This window comes from Salvelinus sp. IW2-2015, linkage group LG4q.2 (assembly GCF_002910315.2).
Source record: "Salvelinus sp. IW2-2015 linkage group LG4q.2, ASM291031v2, whole genome shotgun sequence".
NCBI lineage: Eukaryota > Metazoa > Chordata > Actinopteri > Salmoniformes > Salmonidae > Salvelinus > Salvelinus sp. IW2-2015.
In genome coordinates, this window is record NC_036843.1 from 10,625,661 (window position 1) to 10,638,079 (window position 12,419).

At 39.9% G+C, this 12,419-nt stretch overlaps 1 protein-coding gene across 2 annotated transcripts in view; it reads left to right on the forward strand.

Annotated features, from left to right (window-relative positions):
• Window positions 1–717: 717 nt before the first annotated feature.
• Window positions 718–12,419, forward strand: part of LOC111963291 (echinoderm microtubule-associated protein-like 5) — a 55,019-nt gene continuing 43,317 nt past the window's right edge. For both annotated transcript variants that reach the window (XM_070443365.1, XM_070443364.1), the window contains exon 1: window positions 718–1,218. In XM_070443365.1, the coding sequence (XP_070299466.1) occupies window positions 1,022–1,218 (197 nt within the window). In that variant the 5' untranslated portion in view covers window positions 718–1,021. The remainder of the gene's footprint in view (window positions 1,219–12,419) is intronic.

Below are 12,419 nucleotides of genomic sequence, written 5' to 3' on the forward strand. Positions count from 1 at the left end.
ATCCCATCCATTATAGTACGAACTCTTCCCACCCGGTGCATTGATTTTTGGGGGTATTTACCGCGAGAACAAATAGTATTCTCTGAAGTGAAGCATGATCAATGGGTTTCGTCAAAACCTTTCGAGCGCTTTTTTGTATTCAAGTTTCATTCGCTAAATTGTGTGACCTTTATTTCAGCACCCACTGAGTAGACAGCGACTTTATTTAAAGTAGAAGCTGGGAGGATAGGAGTCAAAAGTATCATAATGTGAACCTAAATGCGTGTTTTCTCAAAAAATATCCAGTTGGTGTATTAGCTATAGTGATACAGTTAATGTTTTGAATGTCACTTTCAACAGCATTGATATAGTCTCTGAAACATATAAGTAGACCTACTTTCCGTGGGATAGAGCCTTTGCATGGATAGAAAAACTACTGCAGAATGTTGAAGAAATGTGCAATGGTGTAAAATATTTAACGGTGACGCCATATACTTGGATTGACAGCTGTCAAAATCTTCCTGTCATTGACTTCACACCATGGTTAGAGCACATTCTTTATGGGAGGACGTTCATGTCCAATTATAATGATTGCTATTGGTCCGTGAACATCCCTTCAAACGCTAAATAGATATTTGGGGATGTGATTGGACAGATTGTTGATCTATCACCAATGTAGATAACATTTGGGGGCGGTGCTTGTAAATAAACGCGAAAACTCCATCTTTATAGGATTTGACAAGAGCTTCGACCTGCCTCGACTCTCAAGAGGGGCAGCTAGCCTAAGGCTGAAGTAGAGGTATATATATGGTTTTCACTATGAAAAAGATGGCATAGTTAACCATTTTGATTAAAGCATATAATCTCGAAGTAAAACTAGATTCAGTTAGACTATTATGCACATGGCACTCGAATGCCCGCTGTTACCGCTTGTACCGGATACGATGCATTTCCAGTGGAACTAAGGGATACGGGATTGAATGAAATCCGTCTTGGTGAATGAAGAAATATAAAAAACTCTCGACAAAAAAGAAATACGGACATGGCTGACAGGACCGCTCCGAATTGTCACCTGCGACTAGAGTGGGTTTACGGGTATCGTGGACATCAGTGCCGCAACAACCTGTACTACACAGCGGCCAAGGAAATAGTGTACTTCGTCGCCGGTGTGGGAGTAGTGTACAACACACGGGAACACAAGCAAAAATTTTACTTGGGACACAACGATGACATAATCAGGTAATCCCACTTGCAGAAACTCATTCATTCACAGATATACCGAGATTAAAAATAAAACGGGACGACATGGCCAACAAAAAACACACGAAAATGATCAGGTTTATATTTCTGGCGAGGAGATACTTTGCCTAAGTATCTATTGAATCGAGGTTATGAGTTGTAATATGTGACTTACGTTATACAATTTCAAAGAGTGAAAATTGTATAGTTTATGAAAATATCAGACTGAGTCCTAATTTGTGAGCTAACTAACCTCTTTCAGCACCCACTGGATGGACAGCCACTTCATTAAAAGTAGATTTCGTTTCAGCACCTATTGAGCGACTTTAATCAAAGTAGAGGCTTTCGGGAGGGAGTAATGATTTGAACGTGTTAGTTGTCTTGAAGGATGCAGTTGCTTTATCATATCTCTGATACCGTTGTTTTTTTCAGGAGGATAAGGTGAGAGAGACATTTTATCAAAGGATTCTGAGCAGGATTCCAACCTGGTCCCAGAGCATTTCGTATTATTCTGTACGTAAATCTGCAAGACTCCTTTAGTATGATATGATACATATTGCAAAATGTACAATATGTTACGAATTTGCTAAATATATGATATGTTACGAATTTACAAAACGTATGCTATGTTACAAATTCTAGCTAGGCTAAGGGTTAGGTTTAGTTTAGGAGTTGGCTAAAAAGCTTAATGTTAGGGTGAAGGGTTAGCTAAAAGAGTTAGGGGAAGGGTTAGCTAACATGCTAAGTAGTTGCTAAGTAGTTGCAAAGTAGATAAAAAGTAGTAAGTAGTTGAAAAGTTGCTAATTAGCTAAAATTCGAATGTTGTCCGTGATGAGATTCGAACTCACAACCTTTGGGTTGCGAAACTTTCACGTTATACAAACACCCATCCACCTGTCATAACCATCTGTCTTATGTAACAATACGAAATGTAACATATCATACTAAATGGAGTGTCCTGGATTTACATACAGAATAATACGAAATGCTCTGAGACCAGGTTGCAGTGACCCATCTTTTTAAAATGTATTTAACCTTTATTTAACTAGGCAAGTCAGTTAAGAACAAATTCTTATTTATAATGAGAGCTTACCCCGGCAAAACCCTAACCCGGATGATGCTGGGCCAATTGTGCGCCGCCCCATGGGACTCCCAATCGCGACCAGTTGTGATACAGCCTGGAATCAAACCAGGGTCTGTAGTGACGCCTCTAGCACCGAGATGCAGTGCCTTAGACCGCTGCGCCACTCGGGAGCCCAACTGGATAAATGGACTTGAAACATTCCAGGACCTTCAGGGAATATTTGAAAAGCTGTGGTCTGTGATTCCCACAGAGATATTTCTGGTGGGGGGTCAGATAAACTTGAATTGACACAGAGACCCACATTTATATGATTGTTCCAATCATTCACATCAATGTTTGGTCTGTGGAGATTACCCCTCTTTCACTTCTAGGGGACAAATTGCAGCAGCATGCGCCATACAATGATGCATTGTACTGAATGACCTGTGTCCACTGCTTCAGTGGCTGTGTTATTGGCCGAGACTAGAAATTACTTGGATTTATATTGTTAGTCAGCTGTTCAGTTGATCCATTATTAATTGGTCAAAAGAGAGACAGACCTTGCATTGCCTTAACTTCTGTGGGAAGTGCTTCAGTTCAAATGCCGCGAGGAGGCGATCCATCTCCAAGACATACAGTACAAGTCAAAAGTTTGGACACACATTCAAGTTTTTTTTTTACTATGCTCCAGATTCTCAACTAGTCTAAAGGCCAGTTTTAGTCATTTACAACATTACCAATGTCTAATCTGTATTTCTGATCAATGTTATTTTAATGGACAAAAAATTTGCTTTTCTTTTAAAAACAAGGACATTTCTAAGTGACCCCAAACTTTTGAACGATAGTGTATATTTTATATTTGAGATTCTTCAAAGTAGCCACCCTTTGCTTTGATGACAGCTTTGCACACTTGGCATTCTCTCAACCAGCTTCGTGAGATAGTCACCTGGAATGCATTTCAATTAACAGGTGTGTCTTGTTAAAAGATAATTTGTGGAATTTATTTCCTTCTTAATGCGTTTGAGCCAATCAGTTGTGTTGTGACAAGGTAGGGCTCTCGAGTGGTGCAGCGGTCTAAGGCACTGCATCTCAGTGCTAGAGGTGTCACTACAGACCCTGGTTCGACTCCAGGCTGTATCACAACCGGCCATGATTGGGAGTCCCATAGGGTGGCGCGCAAAATGGCCCAGCGTCGTCTGGGGTAGGCCATCATTGTAAATAAGAATTTGTTCTTAACTGACTTGCCCAGTTAAATAAAGGTTCAAATAAATAAAGGGGTGGTATACAGAAGATAGCCCTATTTGGTAAAAGTCCATATTATGGCAAGAACAGCTCAAATAAGCAAAGAGAAACAACAGTCCATCATTACTTTAAGACATGAAGATCAGTCAATTCAGAAAACGTCAAGAACTTTGAAAGTTTCAAGTGCAGTCACAAAAACCATCAAGCTCAATGATGAAACTGGACCGCCACAGGAAAGTAAGACACTAAGTTTCCTCTGCTGCAGAGGATGAGTTCATTGGAGTTACCTGCACCTCAGATTGCAGCCCAAATAAATGCTTCACAGAGTTCAAGTAATAGACACATCAACTGTTCAGAGGAGATTGCGTGAATCAGGCCTTCATGGTTGAAGTGCTGCAAAGAAACCACTACTAAAGGACACCAATAATAAGAAGAGACTTGCTTTGGGCCAAGAAACACGAGCAATGGACATTAGACATTAGGAAATCTGTCCGTTGGTCTGAAGAGTCCAAATTTGAGATTTTTGGTTCCAACCGCCGTGTCTTCGTGAGACGCAGAGTAGGTGAACGGATGATCTCCGCATGTGTGATTCCCACCATGAAGCATGGAGGAGGAGGTGTGATGGTGTGGGGGTGCTTTACTGGTGACACTGTCTGTGATTTATTTAGAATTCTAGGCACACTTAACCAGTATGGCTACCACAGTATTCTGCAGCGATACGCCACCCCATCTGGTTTGCGCTTCGTGGAACAGTCATTCGTTTCTCAACAGGACAATGACCCAAAACACACCTCCAGGCTGTGTAAGGGCTATTTGTCCAAGAAGGAGAGTGATGGAGTGCTGCATCAGATAACCTGGCCTCCACAATCACCTGACCTCAACCCAATTGAGATGGTTTGGGATGAGTTGGACCGCAGAGTGAAGGAAAAGCAGCCAACAAGTGCTCAGCATATGTGAGAACTCCTTCAAGATTGTTTCAAAATCATTCCTCATGAAGCCAAGAGTGTGCAAAGCAGTCAAGGTGAAGGTTGGCTACTTTGAAGAATCTCAAATATAAAATATATTTAGATTTGTTTAACAATTTTTTGGTTACTACATGATTCCATATGTGTTATTTAATATTTTGGAGGATTTCACTATTATTCTACATTGTAAAAAATAAGAAAAAATCCATGAATTAGTAGGTGTTTCCAAACTTTTGACTGGTACTGTATCAGAAGCATATGTGTAGTGGAGGTAGTTCAGTGAAGCTCATGCCATGAGTGGCCTTCTCAGAGACCTGAGGACTTGTGTTGGCTCTCCATGCTTAGACTTTAGCTTGGTGAGCTAATACATTCTTGTGGTGCGCAGATTTCTGTTTCGGTTACCTCAGAGGTAGGGCTCAGGGGAAGCAGTGCTTCAGCAGCACACACAGAAGACCGAACTGCAGCTGTTTGGCGGGCAGCTCTCGCTCACGTTGCACGAAGTCATGTGAAAAAGATGCAGCCACCTCAAATAGCAGTGGGAGGTGCAGTCATCTCCCTCCTCACTGTGCTGTGATTACATTTTCTACGAAGAAACAGCCACAGAGAAAGCTCTCTACAGTGAATGGAGTCTAACTTTCATTTCTTAGAGTCAGTCTGTGTTTTATTCAGTCAGAGTCAGACTTTATTCAGTTCTTCAGTTTGTTTGTCTTGTAACTATGTTTAGATTTGTTAGTGTTTTGTGTGCTGGATGAATTCATTCCTCTCCTCATATCACCCTGCTGATGTTATCTTGCCCTGTGGCGTTCTCGGGTTTGCCAGTCTTCCAGTCTGACTGACCCTCTGACTGTCTGACTGACTGAGGAGAGCTAGTTAATGGCCAGGTTAGGAACATGAATGAAAGGCCATTTCATTGAACTGACTAGGACCTGTTCATTCTCACTGAGTCGTGCCCAGCATTGTACTTTGTGGTACTGTCTTGTCTATCCACTCCACTACAGTGTCATGACTGTCCACGAGAATCCAATTAGGTCAGATCAGGTTTGCAATGAATAACTTCACTCAGAGCCCCTCTCACCCGCAGAGGGGGGGAGGAAAGAACTGGTGGGGGTTAACAACTCATGCCCTGTTGTAAATCAAGGAGAGAACATTCAGCTCTCCCTCTCCAAGGTTCACCCAAGGACACAAGGAATGTCCATTGTTTCGACAGACCTTTTCCCGCTGAAACTCTAACATGTTCAAAAGCGAATAATGGAACAATATTTCTAACAGAGAACGTGGGGAATGGTCAGAGGCGATCTATAGAACACTCATGTCATTTTATTTGTTATTTTGTGATGTCATTAAAAATGTTATAAAGGAAATACTGTAACTTGGAAAGTATTCATTCAGCTCTCCCTCTCCCTCTCCACATGTATGAAGTGTCCATCCTATGCGTTGTACAGTGTTTTTGTTAAGAGAGGGATGTGATTTCTGAAGCTATAAGAGATAATTGTTTTACATAAGCTTTGCACAGTGACAAGTCACACCCCTGATTGAGGTCAGATTTTTGAATTTTGAACAAATTGTATAAAATGATGGGTTAAGAAAAAAACACATCAGACCAGAGAGACGTAGAGCTGCAGGTTACGTTTAAAGTGGTCTGCACTCTGAATCTCAACACGAGGTAGAAACGATGAACTCACCTCGCGGACAATCACTAGTACGGCTGATTAGCTGTCCTAAGTAAAGTATCTTTGAAAGTTAATTTTAATATCTCAACCCCCCAGTGATTGGGAGTCCCATAGGACAGCGCACAATTGGCCCAGCGTCGTCCGGGTTTGGCCGGTGTAGGCCGTCATTATAAATAATAATTTGTTCTTAAAAAACCTTTTCTCAATACAGGGGGTGCTGTTTCCACTTTGGAAAATATCGTCTCCAAATTAAACTGCCTCATACTCAATTCTTGCTCGTACAATATGCATATTATTATTACTATTGGATAGAAAACAATCTCTAGTTTCTAAAACCGTTTGAATTARGTCTGTGGGTGAACCAGAACTCTTTCTACAGCGAAAATCCTGACAGGACATGCGAAGCTCTGAAAAATAGTCTCTGATCTCGGATCAGTTTTAAGCTCTGTGTCTGCCCTATGGATCGAAATGAACTGCACCCGCCTTCCCCTGGATGTCAGTAACCAATGAGAAGTGGAATGGCGTCTCTACGTGTTTCTCAGAGTTTATAAAACGCAATGGAGTGAGATGTCCCTTCTTTTGGACGCTCGCCAGGACGCAAGGGAGGACATCAMAATGGCATGCTCAAAAGCTCTCGTTATTGACCAAAGATCTATCCGTCTGTGATTTAATTCGATATAGGTGTTAGAAACATCATAACGAAGTTATTTGAAACCGATTTATATCAGTTTATGCGAGTATATTGCTATTTTTCGGAATTTCCTTATGTATGCGTTTGAGGATTTGGACATGTGTGTGCCGTGTAGCTATCGTTAGCTGCTAGTTCCGAAGTTGAAGAGTCGTTTTACAACAAAGCAACGATTCTTTTGGACAAAGGACACATTGCCCAAGATACTGATGGAAGCTCGTCCAAAAGTAAGAGTTATTTATGATTTTATTCCGATATTATGTGGAAAAATGTAAACGCAGTTGTCGGCCATTTTTTGCGGCACTAGTCTGGCTGTAACTCACAATGTATGTCTTGTAACGTTAATTTAAAAAATCTAAATCAGCGGTTGCATTAATAACCAATGCATCTTTCATTAGCTGTCCAACCTGTATTTTTTTTAGTCAATCTAATCGATAAATAATCGTAAACATAGGTGCCTTTCCAAGATGGCGCCAGCCAGAATGCATGCCATGTTTTGACAGATTACATTGCATAACCACGATTTGTGATGCTAAATATGCACATTTTCGAACAAACTCTATATGCATTGTGTAATATGATGTTACAGGACTGTCATCTGAAGAATTCTGAGAAGGTTAGTGAAAGAATTAATATATTTTGGTGGCGATAACGTTATCGCCCCTTTTGCATTGATTCAATGCTGGGGTGATGTTAGCTCATGGTTATGCTAATATAACGATATATTGTGTTTTCGCTGTAAAACACTTAGAAAATCTGAAATATTGTCTGGATTCACAAGATCTGTGTCTTTCGATTGCTGTATGCTGTGTATTTTTCAGAAATGTAATTGACGTCGGTCTCTGTAATTATTCCGGCTGCTTCCAACGCTATTTCAGATTGCAGCTGCAATGTAGAACTGTGATTTATACCTGAAATATGCACATTTAAAAAAAACAAACATATGCTATACCATAAATATGTTATCAGACTGTCATCTTATGAAGTTGTTTCTTGGTTAGTGGCTATATATATCTTTATTTAGTCGAATTAGTGATAGCTACTGATGGAGTAAAAACTGGTGGAGTAAAAAAAGTGGTGTCTTTTGCTAACGTGGTTTGCTAATAGATTTACATATTGTGTCTTCCCTGTAAAACATTTAAAAAATCAGAAATGATGGCTGGATTCACAAGATCTGTATCTTTCATCTGGTGTCTTGGACTTGTAATTTAATGATATTTAGATGCTAGTATTATCTTGTGACGCTATGCTAGGCTATTGCTAGTCAGCTTTTTTACTGTGGGGGGTGCTCCCGGATCCGGGATGAGTACCAAGTAAAAGTTAACTGACTTTCCTAGTTACATAATGGTTAAATAAATGAATAATAGACTACAGTATAAGTGTTTTCTGTCTGCAGTAACTACAGTATAAGTGTTTTCTGTACTCTAGTCTAAAGTAACACAGTATAAGTGTTTTCTGTCTGCAGTAATACTACGTATAAGTGTTTCTGTCTGCAGTAACTACAGTATAAGTGTTTTCTGTACTCTAGTCTACTAACTACAGTATAAGTGTTTCTTCTGCAGTAACTACAGTATAAGTGTTTCTGTCTGCAGTAACTACAGTATAAGTGTTTTCTGTCTGCAGTAACTACAGTATAAGTGTTTTCTGTCTGCAGTAACTACAGTATAAGTGTTTTTCGTACTCTAGTCTAAAGTAACTACAGTATGTGTTTTCTGTACTCTAGCTTAAAGTAACTACAATATATTTGTTTTCTGTCTACAGTAACTACGGTATAAGTGTTTTCTGTTCCCTAGTCTACAGTAACTACAGTATGTGTTTCTGTACTCTAGTCTAAAGTAACTACAGTATAAGTGTTTTCTGTCTACAGTAACTACAGTATAAGTGTTTTCTGTCTGCAGTAACTATAGTATGTGTTTCTGTACTCTAGTAAAGTAACTACAGTATAAGTGTTTTCTGTCTGCAGTAACTACAGTATAAGTGTTTTCTGTCTGCAGTAACTACAGTATAAGTTGTTTCTTGTCTGCAGTAACTACAGTATAAGTGTTTTCTGTCCTCTAGTCTACAAGTAACTACAGTATAAGTGTTTTCTGTCTGCAGTAACTACAGTATAAGTGTTTTCTGTACTCTAGTCTAAAGTAACTACAGTATAAGTGTTTTTCTGTCTGCAGTAACTACAGTATAAGTGTTTTCTGTACTCTAGTCTAAAGTAACTACAGTATAAGTGTTTTTCTGTCTGCAGTAACTACAGTATAAGTGTTTTCTGTAACTTCTAGTCTAAAGTAACTACAGTATAAGTGTTTTCTGTCCTCTAGTTTACAGTAACTACAGTATAAGTATTTTCTATCGGACGGTCTGCCCGGACTATCCTCATTGACCCCAGTTTGCACTAACCTTTTTGACTTGTTGCCTTGTTGGGAAGGGCCAGTAAGAAAGCATTTCACTGTTAGTTTACACCTGTTGTTTACAAAGCATGTGTCAAATAACACATTGATTTGAAATACATCATTACAGTTGTTGGTTAGCTAGCTAGCACATTTTTGGACATATTAGCATAGACATGACATCAGTCAAAACTCCTCAAAACAAGACATGGTATCCATAACAAGATACAATGAGCTGAAACGAGCCAACTACAATTCCCCACATGGCAGCTTCTTGTCATTGTTACTAGCTATTTGGCCGTTCAGAATCATAACACTGCAAGACTTCCAGCCACATCGATACGCATGCATAATTTTCGTGACATCAGTCAACCGCAGTAATCAATCATTCACTCAACATTCATTCCGGTTATTGACTATAGTCCCGTGTGGCTCGGTCCCGTGTGGCTCAGTTGGTAGAGCATGGCGCTTGCAACGCCAGAGTTGTGGGTTCATTCCCCACGGGGGGACCAGGATGAATATGTATGAACTTTCCAATTTGTAAGTCGCTCTGGATAAGAGCGTCTGCTAAATGACTTAAATGTAAATGTATAGTGTGCTGGCCAATTGGATAGCTCAAATCACTGTGCCTATTTACAGCTTCCACGACGGTGGCTACAGCAATGTTTGGTACTAACCTAGGTGAGATTTCATGACTTTTAAAACCATGACCAGTCACAATAATACAGATATAGATCATGTATATTATATTATATTGATAATATAGAAAATAACTGCTGTTTTTATGAGTGAGTTCATGTTTACGTTTTATTCAATATTGTCAACACTGTTTTTATTCAACGCTATTACAAAATACAGAATGCGCTTCTCTCTACTTCCATTCGCGCTGCAGCTGCAATTAATGAGTAGCCAAGCATTCGTATTATTATTAGCAACTGGTCGTGTCTATTTTAATATCGAAGAGTATGCCTATTTCATGTTTTCTGATCATAGGAACAACATGAATTTGTGCCTGAGGCAGATGCGGTGCGACTCGAGTTTCGCCATCAGGTGGAAGACTGTCCTCTCTCTGGTCAGTCTCATCGGAGGAAAGAAATGAGAGAGCAGGGACCGTGAGAGGCGGACCCTGTGCTGCTCTGTCCCTTCCTCCGCTGAGACTAATGCCGTGTTCAAAACAACTGGGAACTCAAAAATTCGGAGTTAAATGCGTTCAAGACAACTGGGAACTCAGAAAAAAACGACATCAGACTGGGGAAAATTGTTTTGAACGGTCATCCAACTCGGAAACTCGGGCATATTTCTAGAGCTCCGACTTTCCGAACTGAAGTTCAATGACGTCATGATTTGAACTCGTTTTTGCCGAGTTTCCAGTTGTCTTGAAAACACCATTACCATCATATGCAGGTACCATCAGTCCAATCAAATAAAAAAAGCTAATTATTTCAATTTATGCTCAGCTGTGCCTTGTAAGTGCTACACCAACTGATCTATTTTGTTGTCAAAGCTAATATGGGCTGAGAATAACAATATTGGCAGGCCAGTCAAATAGCCAATATGCTGTGATAATGTATTAGGCCTACTGCGCAAACATCATTCCTACAGAACTGTTCTTTATTAGGTTAATGTTTTTAAGTCATGATTTTTTTTTTTTTGTAGCGGTAGATCCCGGCTTGCTTGCTTTTTGAATGCGAAAGTGATCTTGACTCAGAAAGGGTTGGGGACCACTGGTCTATTTGAATGCAGTTGCCTCTGTATTGAAGCCATTGGATGCAGTTTATCACAACGCATTGCGCTTTATTATGGGCGATGGGATCAGTACACATCATTGCATTTTATATCAGAAAGTAGGTTGGCCCTCCATGAAGTCTCATAGATCGATGCATTGCATTATTTGTCTATAAGCCCACTTGCATAAACTTCCGCCATACCGTACCTCATTGTTAACCTTCAGATGTGTAAGTTACCAGACCCAAACTCAGGGATGGCTAACCCTGGAGATGCCTTCAATCTCCACCGAGTTAGGTAAATTTGCTTTTATTTTTTTTGTGCCTCGTGGAATGATCTCAAACTCTTTCAAGTTGGTGGAGTAGATTCTTCTAGGGCAATTCAGGCGGATGTTAGATGGCCTTTTTACTGAAGAATGGGTTTGTTTCTATGGGGGATTTTCCGGTGCATGTGTTGTGCGTCTCGGAGTGGTGAGCACAGTCAGTGTGGGCTTGGGGGGAGGCCATTGTGTGTGTGTGACTGGGCCATTGTGGGCTTGAGGGAGGCCTTTGCCTAGTCCTGTGGGTGTCCTTGGACATGCACCTGCACTATGAATGTCTGTATTATTTTTTGTGTCATTGCTATGGTTACGCCACCAATATAATCTATGCCCTGAAGTATGTGCCAAGAAGGGGAAGAGAAACCATGTAAAGATGGTCCTAGACAGACTAGAAGTGTCACGTTCGTTTTAATGAGCGGACCAAGGCGCAGCGTGCATAGAGTTCCACATGTTTATTTAAATGAAACTCACCAACAAAAACAATAAACAGGAAACAAGACATAATGACTGGAGTGCTCACAGGCACTACACAAAAACAAGATCCCACAAACTAAAGGTGGAAAAAAGGCTGCCTAAGTATGATCCCCAATCAGAGACAACGATAGACAGCTGCCTCTGATTGGGAACCATACCCGGCCAACAAAGAAATATAAAAACTAGAATGCCCACCCAAATCACACCCTGACCTAACAAAATAGAGAAATAAAAAGGCTCTCTAAGGTCAGGGCGTGACAAGAAGTAAGATTAGGAAACAAAAAGTTGCAGAATAGCAAAATATGTGGATCTTATACATAAAGAGGAGTGACTATGTATGTTGTGTCAAACTAAAACTGTATATAAAGTGATCTCTGAGTCTGGGACCAGCAGTTGCTCCGTGGACCAGCTCGGCTTGTTACTTTGTAATAAAGTCTATATTGAATTTACAAGCTCCGGTGTCGAAGAGATATTTTTAAGAAGTATTTCCATGACATTTCATATGATTGTGTTTTTCTATTTTTGTGTTTACCATTCATGTATTGGTAATTGATGTTTTTTTTTTTTTATATATATATATATATATATTATATATATATATATATATATATATATATATATATTAGTGTTATTGTTGATTATTGTCCTCTGAGTTGAACTCTGATGGTAACTTG